This window comes from Enhydra lutris, unplaced genomic scaffold (assembly GCF_002288905.1).
Source record: "Enhydra lutris kenyoni isolate GAN:26980312 unplaced genomic scaffold, ASM228890v2 scaffoldscaffold60, whole genome shotgun sequence".
NCBI classification, from domain to species: Eukaryota; Metazoa; Chordata; class Mammalia; order Carnivora; family Mustelidae; genus Enhydra; species Enhydra lutris.
This window is the reverse complement of record NW_019154144.1, coordinates 6945262-6963176: the sequence shown is the minus strand read 5'-3', so window position 1 is coordinate 6963176 and position 17915 is coordinate 6945262. Positions and strand designations below refer to the sequence as shown.

Genomic DNA, 17915 nt, shown 5'->3' with positions numbered 1-17915 from the left:
AAGGCCAAACATAGCCTTTACAGATCAAAAAACAAGGAAGGTATAAATATCAGAAAATCATGGACTTATCCCCAACCAATACACTTTTTGTATCACCAGTTTCAACATCCAGTCCACTAAACCCTAAATCAGAACTTAAAGATTGCATTAACCTAAGAGATAGAGGAAAGAATTTGAGCCAAGCTGCCCTTCAAGTTTTTTAGACCTACCACTCTTCCACTAAGAAAAAGACAGGCAGTCCAAGAGATCATTTGTTATTACCTCCATAGTAGAACTGAAAGAGCCCTAAATCACATACAGTTGCAAACACTAGTGAACCTAATTACAACGGAAAAAAAAGTCTTACAAAAGAAAAATATAATCTTAAGTGATAATGAAATAATACTAGTTTTTGTTGATCTTGCTACAACTGATACAAAACACACACCTGAGAGGCTCTAGACTAGCATTTGTCTCGGTTTCATTGTGGACTTCCAGTAATTCCATGGATAATTTATATATTATAGCCAATCTCTTCAACAAGAAGACATTCTCTGAAATTTAGTATACAACAACTATACTAAATGTTTAAGGGACCTGAAATTGCCCATTTCTAGATGGTACTCTTCAGTCTGGCTCCTACCTCTATACCAACCAAAGTCTTCTATACAGAGTACACTGTATCTCTAACCTTCTCCTATTCTTTTTAGCTAATGCATATATCCTCCTTTAGTCAATGTACAAAAGCTAACTTTGTATAGTACTTTCTGATGTGAAACCCATACACATTTACATCCAAACCATTGGTGTCCAATCTCAACACTCATTTCTTAGATTCCTCACATTTCCTTCTGATCCCTTATGTTTATAGCATATCCTTTGGAATACCTTTGTAATTTTGGATTTAAGCTGTCTTTAGTCTTCTTCCATATTTCCTTCTAAAATATTCTGGTACCCACAGCTGGATGTTCCTCACTGTGTCCAATGAGTTTACAGGACTCCAAAATCTATATCCTTCACCGTCCCCTAGTCCAACAGACTCCAAAACCTATGCTCCTATCTATTTAATTTGCAAAAGAAACAATTCTGATGTTTAGATGGAATGCTTTCAGTAGACTATTTTAGTGAATTAGAAGAATTCACTATTTCCTAAATTAAGCAGATTCATGAAACATGATAAGCATGAAAGGCAAATCTAAATAGTATATCCATAAAGGCCAAAGATCACATAAAATGTCATCTTACATACGCCATCCACCTTTACATAACCCACTCTATAGAATTCCATTCCAAACTGCTCATATGAAGGGAGCATAGCTCATAGAAACGCACCTCCGTAGTATAAAATATAATTCAGAAGGCCTACTCTATACGGTTACTTCAGAGGGAAAGTAAGCAGTGTCATAATTTTAGTGATCCAAAGGCACTGCTATCAACAGTGGTCCAGACAATATGTACCCTCTTGTTACTATCATGCTCATCCAGAAGTAAACTGTCAAAAACACTGTAATGGTAAGGATTTTAAAGTCAGTTCCTATCTGAATTTTTCAGTAGTTCAGTACCAAAGATAACACACCTGGAAATAAGCCAATCCGTTGCTAAAAAACAAAACAAAACACTGGACTTAAGGTCAAGCAAATTTTAGTTCAGGCTGTGACTCTGCTTTATGATGCTGAACCATGTAACACTGCTGAGGCTCTTTCCACAACAAATTTAATAGCAATAATATCATTTATCTTATACATAGCTTTTATGACCCAAATGAAATAAGAGTTGTAAAAGTTCTAGTTCCTTCTTTGCTTCCTTTCCTACACAGACTATATTCCTAATTGATAATACCCTTCATGAAAATGAGTGATACAGGGAAAACCAAGAAAGAAGGAGTAGATAGTCTAAGTCCATCAAAATTCCCTGAATGAAAATAACTCAAACATACACCACTAACAACATATAAGTAAAATTCTCTCTGTGTGCATGCATGTATGTGTAAAATGCATTACATACTGATAGAAAATATTCAGACTTCTGGTAAATGGATCAAATATCTAAAAACAGGATGACTTGCAACCCTATTGAAGAAATTCAAATCATTTATTAAAACAGTTTAAACATTCTGTTTTAGCTAGTTTTGTTGATTCTATCAGTAAGACAGTAACCTGTTTATATTTCTATTAAAACACTTCGCTCTTCTCACTCCTTAAACTGCTATCTACTAGATGTCAGATCAAGAACACTTTTATAAATTATATCAGAATATATGTATGTATGCAAATAGAACTATTACATAAATCTGAGAAAACCGATACCTTCTTAGGGACAGTGACACTGTTTTCTCTGCTAAGCACCACAACGTACATTTGATATGTGCTCCACTCTAACAATCTGATATGTAAAATTATTAACTTTCATCTGGAAAGAGATTTTTAACTTTATTATTTTTGTTTCAAAATTTTTAATTTTCCTATTTTTGTTTCACAATTTTGTTACAATGGAAAAATATTACTTAAAAAAAAGGTTAGTAACAAAATATTAAGAAAAAAAACTAGGGGAATGGTTGATGAACTGAGAGACTACAAGGATACTTATGCACTGATAACTGAAGAGCAAGAAATATTTACATGATCTGTACAACTTATATTGTACTTAAATATGGAAAAAGTGTATTATTTCATTACAGGCTCACATTAACAGTCTTCCATGAGAAAGTACTAATATTTTACATGAAGGTAAGCCAAGAAACATTAAGGCACTAGTCCTCCACAGTAATGAAGTAGAGGATTCTGAAATCAAAACCAGTTTTCTAGTCAAAAGTTAGACATACTCTCTACAATGCTACAATATTAGATAAAAACGATGAAATCAAGCCGACTGAGAACATGAATTCTTTGAAAAGAACAAAATGGATAAACTTCCAGCTAGATTAATCAATAAAAAAAATCCAATGTCAAGAATGAAGGAGGAGGCATCACTAAATAGCCTACAGACATTAAAAAGATAAGAAGGATATGATGATAAACTTATACCAATATAGTCAACAACTTAGATTAACTGGAAAAATTACTTGGAAGACACAAACTACCAAAGCTCACTCAAAAGAAAATAGAAAACCTCCCTATATCCATTAAAGAAATTAAGTTCATAGTTTAAAACCTTCCCACAAAGAAAACTCCAGGCCCAAACAGCTACAATAGTGAATTCTAGCATACATTTAAGAATAAGTAATATCAAATCTACATAAACTCTTTAATAGAAAGAAAGAAATAGTTCCAAACTCATCATATGAGGAATTACCCTATCACCAAACCAGAAAAAGATATTATAGAAGAAAACTACACCCCCAAATCACTCATAAAAATAATTGCAAAATTTCTTAGCATTACATTAGCAAATCAAATCCAGTGTTGGACAAAAAGATTAAAACATAGCAACCAACTAGTTTTGATCCCAGGAACACAAAGGTTGGTTTAATACTGAAATATCAATCATTGTAACTCACTACATTAATAAAGATTAAGAAGAAAATCCCTATGTTCACTTCAATAAAATCAGAAAAAGCATTGGACAGAATTCAACACTAGTATCAACACATTGATGATTAAAAAACCTCCCATACATAGGAAATGAAACAAAAGATATTTAAAACTTAATGCTAAAAACTGCAAAACACTGAAAAATCATAGAAAACAAATAAAGGTAGAGATATACTATGTTCATGAACCGAAAGACTCAATAATCTCTCCAAATTGTTCTATAGATTTAACATAATAAAATCTAAACCACAGTAAGCATTTTACAAAAGTTGACATGTCTATTCACATGTATTAAAATGCTATCTAGAATAGCCAAAATTATTTTAAAATAAAGACCAAATTTGGAGTACTCACACAAGAAGATTTCAAGAACTACTTACTATACAGCTACGAAAATAAAGACAATCTGATATTGGCATAAAAGCAGAAACAGAGGACAAAGGAACCAAACAGAGTTCAGGAACAAATCCACACACCCCATAAACAGATAATTTTCAAGAAAGGTGCCAAGGTAATCCAATGTCAAAGGACTCTCTATTTAACAAATGGTCAAGAAAACAATTCAATATATTCATATGCAAAACAAAACTTTAACCTCCAACCTTCTGTCGTATCATATTTTAAAAATTCACACGAAGAGAATCACAGACCTAAATATAAGAGCTAAAACAAAAGAACTCTTGGTAGAAAGCGCAAGAAAAAAAGGTCATGACCTTGGTTTATACTAATTTCTTGGATTACAAAAGCATATGCCATTAAAAAAAGTTTAACTGAACTTCACCAAAATTAAAATCTATTTGCTTCGGGATGCCTGGGTGGCTCAGTTGGTTAAGCGGCTGGCTGCCTTTGGCTCAGGTCATGATCCCGGGCTCCTTGCTCAGCGGGGAGCCTGCTTCTCCCTCTGCCTCTGCCTGCCACTCTGTCTGCCTGTGCTCACTCTCTCTCTCTCTCTCTCTCTCTGACAAATAAATAAAAATAAATTTAAAAAAATAAAATAAAATAAAATCTACTTGCTTTAAGAAATACTGTTAAGAAAGTAAAAGAAAAGCCAGACTGGGCAAAGATATTTGACAATTATCCATCTGACAAATTAAGTTATACAACAAATACATAATGAACACTTAGAATAATAAAACAACCAACTTTTTTATCTGAACAAAGATTTGAACACAAATATCACAAAAGATATAAAAACAACTAATAAACATGAAAAAATGCTCAATGGCATCAGTCATTAGGGCAATACAAAAATTATAACTACAATGATATACCATTACATAACCATTTAAATGCCTCACATAAAAAAGATGGACATTGTCCAGGATGCAGATCAACTGGGATTCTCATACACTATTGATGAGAATGCAAAATTTTCCACTATAGAAAGCAATCTGCCTTTTTTCATGAAATGAAGCAAACACTTAGCATAAAACCCAGCAATTTTTTTTGTTTTGTTTTGGTTTTTTATTGTGTTATGTTAGTCACCACACAATATATTATTAGTTTTTGATGTCATGTTCCATGATTCATTGTTTGCATATAACACCCAGTGCTCCATGCAATCTGTGTCCTCCTTGATACCCATCACCAAGCTCACCCATTCTAAAACTCTGTTCCTGGAGTCCATAGTCTCTCATGGTTCATCTCCCACTCCAGTTTCTTCCCCTTCATTTTTCCCATCTCCTAATGTCCTCCATGCTAGTCCTCATGTTTCACAAATAAGTGAAACCATATGATAATTGACTTTCCCTGTTTGACTTATTTCACTTAGCACAATCTCCTCCAGTCCCATCCAAGTTGATGCAAAAGTTGGGTATTCATCCTTTCTGATGGCTGAGTAATATTCCATTGTGTATATGGACCATGTCTTCTTTATTCATTCATCTGTTGAAGGGTATCTTGTTTTTTCCACATTTTGGCTATTGTGGACAATTGCTGCTATGAACATTGGGGTGCATATGGCCCTTCTTTTCACTACATCTGTGTCTTTGGGGTAAATACCCAGTAGTGCAATTGCTGGGTCATAGGATAGCTCTATTTTTAATTTTTTGAGGCAATTTCACTTATGTTTTTACTTAAGAGATGAGAAAATATGCCCACAGAAGATCTATGTTCAAATGAGCACAGCAGTTTTATTTAAAATAGCCAAAAACTGAAAACTCAAGTAGTGAGTTGGATAAAATAGTGAACGGATAAACTGTGGCACATCCATAAAATGTAACACAACTCAGAATAAAAAGGAACAGTATAAACTACTTGGAAGCTATAACATGGGCAACCTCAAAAGCATTACAGTAAGTGAAAGAATCCTGACAGAAAAAATTACATACTGTATGATTTATTTGAAATTCTAGAAAAGGCAAAATCATAAAAGCACAAAATAAATTGGAATTTGCAAAGGACAGAGGCTGGGAGAGGGGACTGGTCAAAGACACACAAGGGAACCTCAGAAAGTGATGTAATTTTTCAAAATCATGACTGTAATTATAATTATGAACTTTAAAACTCATCAAATTGTACTTTTAAATAAGTGAATTTTATGTGAATTGTATCTTAACAGAACTGAATTAAAAATAAACACATGTATTTAAAACTCACCGCAGCACTACAACCAGGGAAATTGAAAAAAGTATCAGGACCATGTCTTTGTGGCATCTGATTAAGAACTGATAATAATTTTACTGCATGTCTTGGCTAAGGAAACAAGAAAAAGAAATGTCACTGTACAAATTTAGCAAAAATACCTAATATATCATGTTAGACACTAGACTGTTTTCTAACTAGAGAGAAAATAATTTTACATCATTTACTAAACTCTTTAAGGAGAACAATTTCCATTACAAATTCAAGTTTATAGCTCTCTAGAGACAAATTGTTGAGCATTAAGTATTAATGCACTAATAACTGAGTACTTTTCCCTCTGACCACAGCTTACCCAGATTCCACTTTCTCCTCGAAGCATGCTGAACAAAAGCTTCAACTCCTTGACAGTGATGCTGTAGCTGGCAAGAACCCCCAACATATCAACTAGAAGATCTTCAAAGGAAAATAAAGTTATTCTGAACTCTAGTCATGAGCTGCCATCTGTCAAGGTAATATACACTTTTTTGAAAGACAAAAGTTATCAATTCTCATTTCTACATACATATTTATCTAAACGTCCTCATGAATAGTCATTCTAATTAACAATTTTTAGGTCCTCAGATAGCCAAACACATTGTTTTTGAATTTTAGGATTTTTCCCCATCAGATTTACCATTACAATTGTTTCATTAGAAAATATATAAAATAGATTTTATAAATACCCACAATACACACACACACACACACACACACACACACACACACACACACCTGCTATATGCAGGGAAAGGAAAGCAAAAATACACAAAGGTACAATGATTTAACGTTCTAAATTAGTTGTTTTCAAATAAAAAAGTGAGAGTCGACCATATTTTATTTTAGATTTATCTACTCTTAATAAAATATATTCTTGAAATATTCCTAGTCCCATTAACAATTCCTTGCCTGGCATTATTCCAAGTAGTATACAGTTATTAAGTACACAAATCTTTGTAACAAGCCTATGAATAAGTACTATTATTAGCCACTTCCTAAAATGGGGAAAGTGAGACATAAATAACCTAATCACCTTTTCCAAGAACACACTCTACTAAGTGGCAGGGTCAGGATTAAAACCTAGGCTGTATGGCTCCAGAGACTAGTCTCTAAATCAAAGTATCACTTAAACACATTACTAGTGGTATCCATTCTGCTCATGTGTTTATGTGCATATAAGAGACACACCAGCTCACCAGATAATAAGAAAATTATACATTTAATCTTTTGTCCTTGATTTCTTTTTCATCTAGACATTGTGAGTAGCACTTCTATCAATCATTCTTTGTAAGAAATTAAAGATCTGAATATTTATACTTCATTTTCTTACTCTAAAGCTCTTTCTAAGGATTAGAAATACTATACAAAGTATTATAATCAATACACATATATATTCTAAATAATGTATCTTCAATTAATTTAAAAAGTGAGTTAGGATAAGTTTAAATAATTAGTTATTGATTAGTATCACAAATTAATACCTGGAATTTGAAAGTTTAAAGTATTTATTATGTATCCATTTCAAAATAGAAATTTCAAATGGTTATTTTCATCAATAAATAATTGAATAATCTTAGTTAATGCCACAATAAGTAAGCAATCCCTATGATTAAACTGTCACTTTTGATATGCCATTTGTGAGAGATCTTTTAATGAAATAAAGTGTTTCACCTCTCAATAAAAGTTTATAGTTACTACATATTAGAAGATTTTTTAAGAAAAAAATCTACATAGAAATCAAGCACCTTAAAGCCCTAAGTTAGTAAGAAGCAGTTTCAAGCAATTAGCTGCAATGGCAAATTCATAGACTTTTTAACATTTACCTACAAATACTTTCCTAAAAAATTAAACTTCTTTTTCTAAAACTTTATCCCATCGTAGATGTAGGTCACAAAAAGTAGCCTATTAAATTTGTATTTAATTACACAGTTATTAAATGTCTTATTTATTGTATATATAACGTAACAAGTAGCTCAGTTTAATTTTTTTATAACAGGTGTTTTTTTCTGAACAAAATTTTTAAAGGAGAAAAAATACTCAGACTATGAAATTCTCTTATCAATTTAGTATATACAGATATTTAACTACCTTCTAGTAAAGCCTATAAGTTCCTCTTTGAACGTGACATGGTATAAATATCAAGAGTGAAAACTTAGTAGTGCTTTTTGGTACTTCATTACTATGTTATATAAATTTTATTTTCTCTACTGAAAAGTAAGGTAGAGGTATTTATTTGGCATTTATTCAATGATAAAATAACAAAAAGTGAAAGTTTGTGTTACCAGTATTATTATTGAAAAGCAAAGATAAGAGAATTAAGAAGCTTTATAAAATAGAAAACATGAACATACGAACTTTTGCAGTACTAATCAAGCTTACTATCATCTTATATCTCAAAGCTCATGAATTATGTACCAGTAAATTACCATGTATGTAATTGTGGCTCATTTTCTAAAACACACTTTATAAAGTGGTAGCCACTTTATTTCAAAAAACAAACAGGCAAACAAAAAAACTTCAGGGATTAAACCCTCATATGAGGACTCAGAGATCACATGATATTCTATACAACATGTAAGCACCAAACATATAAGCTTATGCAAATAAATTCCTGTTAAACAATGCTAGGATTTACAGAATGGTTTACAGATGGTACATATTATCATTAAAAGGTATTAAATTTGAACTTCATTTTTCATCAAGTTAACCATTAGTAACCAATATAGAGAATGCTAAATCACTCTAGAGATAGATACCACCTTGAAAGCAATCAGAAATTATTTTAATATAGTCTATAAGAAAAACAAAAATGTTTAAATATTGTTTAAAAGACATTCATCTTTAATTCTTCACTCCATTACTTCTTAATGTTTTGTTCTACTAATATTAAAATTAATTATGCATAAATCAAAATATGAGAGAGGATTCTCTGGTATCTGAACTACTTGTCAAGAATCAGATATGAGATTGTGAGGAATCATATTAGCACTTTTAAAATTATGAAAACTCTTTTATATCAGAAGAGACATATGCTGAAGATTCATGGCTTAAAAGAATGAACATTTTAAACACTAAGCTTATTTTCTGGGAATAATGTTGCTCTGAGACCATATCTTTCAAAACATTTCTATTGAAGTGCATCTAACAACAAAGGAGAATGAACTTGCAGGGAGATAAAGGATTGGCAATGAATAATCATAGACTTCATATTTGAAGTAACACATAACAAGGACGAAAATTAGTATTTTTATCTTATCCAGGCAAATTTTATGTTGTATTCTATATCTGTTTAATACAAAAGTTTCTCTAAAGAATATCAAAGTAAAATGGAGATACTTCCCAAAAATTCAACATGCTTATCCTAAGGACATTAGTTCCTCCTGTCATAGTTCCATATATACGAAACTGAAAAGCATGGAGCTTGAAGTTGGTAAAGTGGACTTTTACAGAATTGTAATACATATTGTAAAATTTTAATTACGTAAAATTTAACTAAGTACTATGTAAAAAGGTACTGTTTATTTTTCTGATAGATTTCGTGGTTATTTATTCCATGTAATGAGATTTTCTAAAACCTGGAAAAGCAAAATCAGAATTTTGTCTAATAAAGAAAAAGGTATTTTCTATTCTTCAAGTTTTCCCTTAATATACAGGGCAAATTTTCCATACATTTCTACTATCTATTTTAAATCAAGTTAGCTCCAACAAATCTATATTACCAATAGAATATAAAGAGAAGTACGTGACCCTTGATAAACACTTTAAGTATATTATCCTGTCAGATAACCTCATACCTGCTATCATGTCATCTACAGCACTCATTTTCAGCAATACTTGTTCAATTAGCCCAACTTCTGTGCTAGTCTGTAAATTCCGAACACTTTTTCGTAAAATGGCTGTAAACATGCTCCATATTTCTGCTTGACATGTTACATCACAGTGCTCCAAAAGCTCTGTCATGCATGTTATACTCTCAGCATCCTGGATAATAAAGTTCATCTCCAAGTCAAATTCTCCACCAACCAGCTGAAAATAAACAAAAAGAAACAATAACTAATGATAACATGAGAGATTATTTATAACAATAAAATAAAAATAATAATTCAACCTGCATGATAGCATAGCTACTCTAAAACATTTCAAGTTTTCTAGTCTAACACTACTTTTGATAAAAATTTGAAAGCTACAGATTAAGGGTGCTATAAGAATGAAAACTAGCAATGTCTAGTTTTTTAAAAATGGAAAAGGGTAATTTCAAATCAAATGGAGCAAAATGGTGCAGAGGACTACTGGGTAGGATTCAGGACAAATTCCTATAAAAAAGAATTTGGCTTCAAAAAGTGATAATCATTAGAAAATGCAGAACTCACAAAGGATAAATTTTAAGACATGAAGTTCATTTTCTTTAGTTCATTACTAGACTGACAAATGAGATGTAACAGAAAAGAAACAAAGGGCCTAATCACCATGTACAGAAGATAAAGAAATATGATTGATACTAGCAAACTTATAGTAAAAATTGAAATGATAGAATCAATGTTAAAAATGTTTAAAATATACCTACTATCTTATAATATTTTACTTTAAAACTTGTGAATTGATATACAAAGATGATTTAACAGCAATGTATTTGACTTGTGGCATTACAACAAGTGAGTCAAAAGTATTACTGTCCTCTATATCTAAGAGTTCGGTCTGTTTGTTCATTTGTTTTTCGTTTATTTCACATCTGTCTTTAGTTGCCAGACAGATGGTGAGCAAGGAGACAGGCAAAATAGATAAAGGGTATTGAGAGGTACAAACTTCCAGTCATAAAATACGTAAGTCATGGAAACGAACAATACACTAGTCAATAGCCAATAACATTGTAAAGACATTGCATGGTTACAGATGGTGACTACATGTGTGGTTAGCATTGAGAAATGCACAGAATTGTCAAATCACCATGTTGAATACCTGGAACTAATAAACACTGTATGTCAACTCTACTTCAATAGTAAATTTAAAAAAAAAAAACTTTTTAAAAAGTATTACTCTTTCCTACTTTAAGTACAGTGATAGACAAATACTCATAGAATAAAAGATGTAATGATATTCTTATTCTCTATTGTTCAAATCACATATGACATATTAATTATATTGTTATAAGTACTATTCTTAATGAAGAACATTGAAAAACTAGGTATCTTTCTGGTCTATAGAAGAAAATTTAGGAAGAAAATAATAGCCATATACAAAATACCTAATAAATTTGAAATCATACATGCATTATTCATTCATTCAGTAAATATTTTATTTATTAAAAATTAGAAATTACTGTTCTAGGAACTAGGGATATATCTATGGACAAGAAAAACCCCATGTGCTAATAATGTTAAGTTCCAGAAATAAAGATGTGTGTATATATGTATATGTGTGTGTGTGTGTGTGTGTGTGTGTACACTCTACCTTATTCCCCCAAAAGTTGAAATTGGTTCATAAGTTACAGAAAGCATAAAAGAAGATATAAACAATAAGTAGTCAGGAAAATGGAAATAAGGGGGAAATAAAATTAGGGGCAGATAGGTACCAGAAATTAGGTTCACGAAATAGAATTTTTTATCAAAGAAAAATATTCATTATAAGGGTAGATATATGGGATAAATATAATTAATAATAATAATAATACCATCAAGTAAGCTTACATACCACTTAGCACTATTCTGAGGGCTTTTCATATATTAAATAACTTAATTCTTAACAACTTATGAGAAAGGACCTATTATTATCTTCATTTTACAGATAAGGAAGAATAGGCACAGAAAATTTAACTTGGAAAAGATCACAAAACTAGTAGATAGAGGATCCAGGATCAAAACCCAATAAGTCCGTCTTCAAACAAGTCCATACAAGCAATAATCTCATTTAAGAATATTTTTAAAGTCTTGAAATTTAAGAATTTAAAAACAAAATATTCTCAAATTTTAAAATTATACTCTGTATTTTTCTCTGTAAAAGCTGTAAAACTCAACTATATGAGAAACCAGCCCTCATCCTAACTCTGACTTTTTTTTTTTTTTTTTTTAACTGACCTAGATATTCTCTTGGGTTAAAGGCTGGTTTTACCTCTGTGTATGAAACAACTTCAACTCCTCTTACTATTTCGGTCTTATTAACAAAAATAGCTACTAGAATGGTTAAGAGATTGTTTCTGAATTCAGACTTCCTGGATTCAGATTTTAGCTGCACCACTTACTGTGTGACCTTAATGACTCCTCTAAGTCTCAGTTACTTCATCTAAATATGGGAATAAAAGTTCCTATCTAACAGTGTTGTAGTTATGAGGATTAAATAAAGTAATGGCGTTTAGGTGCTTAGGAACAAAATTAGCCATGTAGCTAACATTCAGTTGAGATTAGCTATTACCAGTTCTCTTATGACCCTAACTTTAACAACAACAACAACAACAAAAGTAGTCATATAATCACGTATGTCTGAAGTACCACAAAACAAATAGCTTGAGCCTTGTGTTTCCAGCAAGTTAAACTATTGTGGATCATGTACTCTCTTAGATATTAATTGTAGATTTATGAGAACCAACTCAAACATCTTTTCACCATACCATGGTCTTATCAAAGAACTGGTTACTTTTCTACTTATATGTCCAATTGACTTGGGTCACTACTTATGACCCTTGTAGACCAATGGTTAGTAACTCAGAAGAGATTCTCTAAAAGGGAACCATATAGAGAGGGAGGAAAAAAAAAAAAAACAGGTTTGAAAATCAATGATGTGGACACTTACTAACTGAACTAATAGAAGGAGATAACTAAGGTTTAAGCCTACGTGTCTCTGAATAAATGTGCGTAAGAATTTGTATATACTAAAATGGGAGAATATTGAAGAATTTTTTAGACTAACCTCCTAAATGAACTGTAAGTGCTTCCATAGAGTCTGGCATAACCAACAACCATTATGTAATGTGTAAATAACAGAGATGGGTTCAGTGGGAAGGAAAAAAAAATAGTCTGCTTTTAAAGGAATCAACAATTAATATGTATAACTCTAACAATGAGGCCTCTGTTTTAGGAAGCTTACGGTTTCATCTTTCACAGTTAAAAAACAATGCTCCTTTCTATGTATCATTTAATTACAAAAGAGTACAGTTTGGATCTCTGACTTCTTTGTCAGAAGCTGTAAAAATATTTATTGTAGATGTTGTAAAGTGGGCCTGTATTTTCAGATGTTCTTTCTAACCTTATTATAATTTTTAATACTTTAGTGTTAATAAGGTTAAATACTTACAAAACTATCATTCCAAGATTAGAGGAATATTTATTCCCTACTTATAAATGAGTGGTTCCATATTTACCAACTAAAGCATGTAAGAAGAAGTAGAAACAACTGGCTTTCATTATTTAAACTATTCTCTAACAATCCTATGAGGAAAATGCACAATTGTCTTCTTTTATAAAAGTGAAAATAAATGAGGTTAAACAGCACGAACAAAGTCACATGTAAGTAAAATGACAGATCCAGGAGTGTAATCTAGATGAAAAATGAACCTAAATACCTTCCTATGAAGTTAGAAGTATAGACTTAAAAAAAAAAATAAAAAACACAAGGCGTATCATAGTAGATCTACAAAGAAATCAGTGTTGTATGAACTGTATGTGGAATAAAAGAAGAGAAAATAATTTCTATGGGTAAGAAATAAAACACCCAGAGGTAATAAATAAAATTTTTAAAAAACAACTAATTTATTTAAGGTTATTTCAACAAGAAAGTAGAAGACTTTGAAGGCTCAATTATAGGAAAATTAGCAATAAACACTAAAAAAGAAAACTCAGGGGGCAACCTTTAAAAAGCAATAAAAATGACACAACAAAGCTGAAAAAGCTAAACCAAAAAAAGCCAAAATCACTGTTACCCTAGTATAAAAGAGATTTATAAATCAATTAAGACTTCCTGTAAATATGAACATGTCATTGCAATACTCTATTTGTACAGTTAAGAGAGTTCTTTTCTTCTAGGCCTTTTCCTTAAAATTCTAAAAGGATGGTGAGTGCTGTGAATTGTGTAAGAAAGACTGATGAATCACAGACCTATACCCCTAAAACAAATATTATGTTAATAAAAAAAAAACTGTGGTGAAATATACATAACATAATATGTATCATTTTAACCATGTGTAAGCATATAATTTAGTGTGAATACATCCACAATGTTTGATATTGTTACAGTCTGAAAATCAAAACTTTGTAACTGTAACCTTCAAATCAAAATCTATCTACAGGAAGAAGGAAAAAATGAACCAAGAGTAAAAAAACGGGTGGAAGATGATGGAATAAGCAAAGTTGATTAAAATTAAGATTTTTTTTTTTTTTTTTTTTACTCACACTGTAGTTTTTCTATTTTGCTTTTGGTTTCATAAAGTCATAAAGCACTATCTTAAAATTAAAAAAAAAAATTCTAAAAGGTATTGCCACTATAAGAAAAGTGGTCCACAATGGTGCTTCCTACCCAAGAATTGGTCATAGAGGAATTTATATAAAATAAATACCACAGCTGAGATTTTTAAATGAAGTTACTCTTATTTACACAAAGAAATAAAATTTACTATATAAAAAGTTAGAATATAAAATCTAACTGACTTGGAAAATACCTTCTGAAAGGACTAAGTTTGTAATTACTAGCAATTTAAGTATCTTTTATCTTTTTAAATATAGAGTTTTTAAATGCCTTTATTTTGAAATCTTAGATTATTAGAATCATATGAGATAATTCTTATTAATTAGATCAAACTGGACAATTAGTAACCATTTGGATTTCTTTGCAACTTATCCTTCTGGATAAATCCTAAATTAGATAACACTGCCTATAAAGTCACGATTTAACGCCTCAGCTCCAGCTTCCTCTACTTCCCATTTGCTAGCTACAGTCATAGGAATATTTCTGCACTGCACATCTCTCACTTCACCTAAAACTTTTCATATATGTTATTCCCTATACATGACATAGAGTTCTCTTCCAACCTTTACATTTGTTAACATCCATTAAGCCTCCAAATACCAGTTTAGATAGCACTTTTATCCAGAAAGCCTTCCCAGAACCCACAAAGTTTGCCTTTCTCTGAATTCCCAGTAACACCCATGTACACCATAGCAATGATGACATAATACCATAGATGTTCACAGATATCTTTCTATCCCCCACATTAATAAACTTTGTAAGGGTAAGGACCATTCCTAACTACCCCCTGTATCTTCACATAAGCACAGTGACAAGCCAATGAAAATTATTCAGTGTTTAACAAGGAATGGGAAGATGGCAAGACGGGAGTTCAGGAGAATGGGGCAAGAGGGTCTGATTCACGGCCAGTCACCAAGTTTTAAGCGAGACTATTCAAGTTTTTCCCCTTCAGTAATGAATTGCCCCTACTGCCACATAACTTTTTAATGTTCCACTGGGGATTACAAAGCCAGAGATACTTTCTCTTTCCTGATTATACCTTCAGCTGCCTTAGTTTTTCTTCTATTATTACTTGGAAAATATATAAGGTTTAATAAGTAAAATTCAGAAGACTTGTACAGTTGACTTAGTAAAGCATTAAGTATACTACATACAATTTTTAGTTGTTAAAATCAGGCTTAATCGTATTTCCACTTCCAGTTTCTATTTTCAAGTGAAATTAGTTTAAAACATCTTCCTTTGAAAAATAACAACACCACCAAAAAATGGCAGAATTGGAAACTCTAAGGCTATGTTCTCCCTAAAAAACTAATAAGCTGGCAAAAACTGTCAAAACTAACTTCTGAAAAATTCTGGAGTCAAGACAAAAATGTACACCAGCCAGGGGAAGACGTAGTGAAGAAGAAGCTATTGTTCTTTGTCCCACCAATAATCCCCCAAACCTGGGAGGGCAATAGTCATGAGGGCAGCATCCTGTACAAGTTCCAGAGGAACTGCTTTCTAGTTCCAGAGAAGTAGCAAGAACCTTATATTCAAGCTTATGGGTCTCAACCAATCTGACAGCTCCCTCAAGGACAGGTGCAAAGAACTGTCTTTATTTCACCAAACTTAGAACACCTCCAGGTTGGGGACACCTGACCTGCTGAAAGCATGCTGCTGATAGCATGTAAAGGCACAGATACTAGCTGCAGCAGCCTGAGCTAGAGACAACACTTGGAATACACAAAAAAACAGACCTGGAAGCCTAGGAAAGAAGATGGGGAAAGAAGGTATGTGTGGGCATAAAGACCTAGATATCTCCTGGGCAGGCTGCACATACAGAAAAAGCCTAAAAGCCTAAAAAGACCCTAAGCCTTCACTTGGAACTGGCCTTTAGATTCTACACAAGTAGGAAGTAAAAGCTAGGAGAGAGCTGCAAATAGCCTGACCAAGCATTGCAGGAGTGCCCCAAGAGCAAATCTACAAAGGCAGGAAGAGTATTTTTTGATTTTTCATTTTTTCTTTCCTTGGCTCAAGTCATTGAAGATAACTGTGTCAAAACATCAGCTGAGGGGCACCTCGGTAGATCAGTAGGTTAAGCGTCTGCCTTTGGCTCAGGTCATGATCCCAGGATCCTAGGATCAAGCCGTGCATTGGGCTCACTGCTCCATAGGGAGTCTGATTCTCCCTCTCCCCCTGCCCCTTCCCCTGCTCATGCTTTCTCTTTCTCTCTCTCTCTCAAAAAAAAAAAAAAAAAAACAAAAACCTTCAAAAAAAATAATGTATCAGCCCACCAAACAAACAGAACTTCAATGGCTATACACAACAGAGAATGCAGACTTAGAAACATATTTTAGAAAATCACTAAGCCAACAACCCAAAACAGCAACAACAAATACAAGGAAAATGGAAGAAAAATATGATTTCCAGCCTTTCCACATGACAATATTCAAAATGTCCATTCTTCAACAAAAAGATTATGAGACATACAAAGAAACAAAAGTATGGTCCATCTAAAAAGAAAATATTAATTTAATGTTCAAACTTTGATAACTACATTTGTTATCATTTCCTTCCTCTACTCTGTCCTCCTGCTTACATTTTGTTTTCTTCCTCTTACTACACAGATGTCTTTTCCTATAAGCCAATCAAATTACTTTAGAAGCAGATACAATCTAAATTTAAAAGGTATTGAGTTATTAACCTCTAAAGAAGGAATCTTTGAGATAAACTTGTCTATAATTTTACAAAGTGGAAACATGATATTTAAAATGACCACTCCGTGACCATTTATGTGCTGAATAATTTATGTGTATCATCTCATTTAATTCACACAATTTTGTAAGATAGCATCACAATCAAGGAAACTGAGGTTAGCATAAGTTAAGTAACCAGCCCAAGGTCCCAAAGCTAGTGTCAGCATCAGAATTTGTCTAGTCTTGCCAATTTTATATAGAATTAAGAAGTATACCAAAACTAAAGAGACCATCACCCACACATAAATATATAGCTCCATCAGTCACTGAATCTTCAAGATCTGATACACGTATCATAAATGACTTTCAGATAAATTTTTAGTATGTAACAGGAAAATATTTTATAATTTGGACATGAACATAATAAAAGCTAATGATCTTAAACCCAGCTGACAAACTTAAGCAAGAAAAATAGAAAATTACTTGTTTCCTATTTCTTTCACAATAGTCCTTAAAAAATTATTTTAAAAGTAATTCATATTGGTAATCCTTATATGGTATAGAAATAACTATACCCAGGAGTATAGCAAATGCTATAAATATAGTGCATAAAAATTCTAAGGATTGAAGGAGAAAACAAAGTGAGTGACTTTCTTTTTTT

General features: G+C 32.0%; 1 protein-coding gene across 4 annotated transcripts in view; it reads right to left on the bottom strand.

Annotated features, from left to right (window-relative positions):
- LOC111158523 (neurobeachin) overlaps nucleotides 1-17915 on the bottom strand; it is a 672328-nt gene that overhangs the window by 585795 nt on the left and 68618 nt on the right. For all 4 annotated transcript variants that reach the window (XM_022520602.1, XM_022520603.1, XM_022520605.1 and 1 more), the window contains exons 2-4: nucleotides 9923-10154; nucleotides 6445-6545; nucleotides 6108-6203 (exon numbers count right to left, since the gene is read on the bottom strand). In XM_022520602.1, the coding sequence (XP_022376310.1) occupies nucleotides 6108-6203; nucleotides 6445-6545; nucleotides 9923-10154 (429 nt within the window). The remainder of the gene's footprint in view (nucleotides 1-6107; nucleotides 6204-6444; nucleotides 6546-9922; nucleotides 10155-17915) is intronic.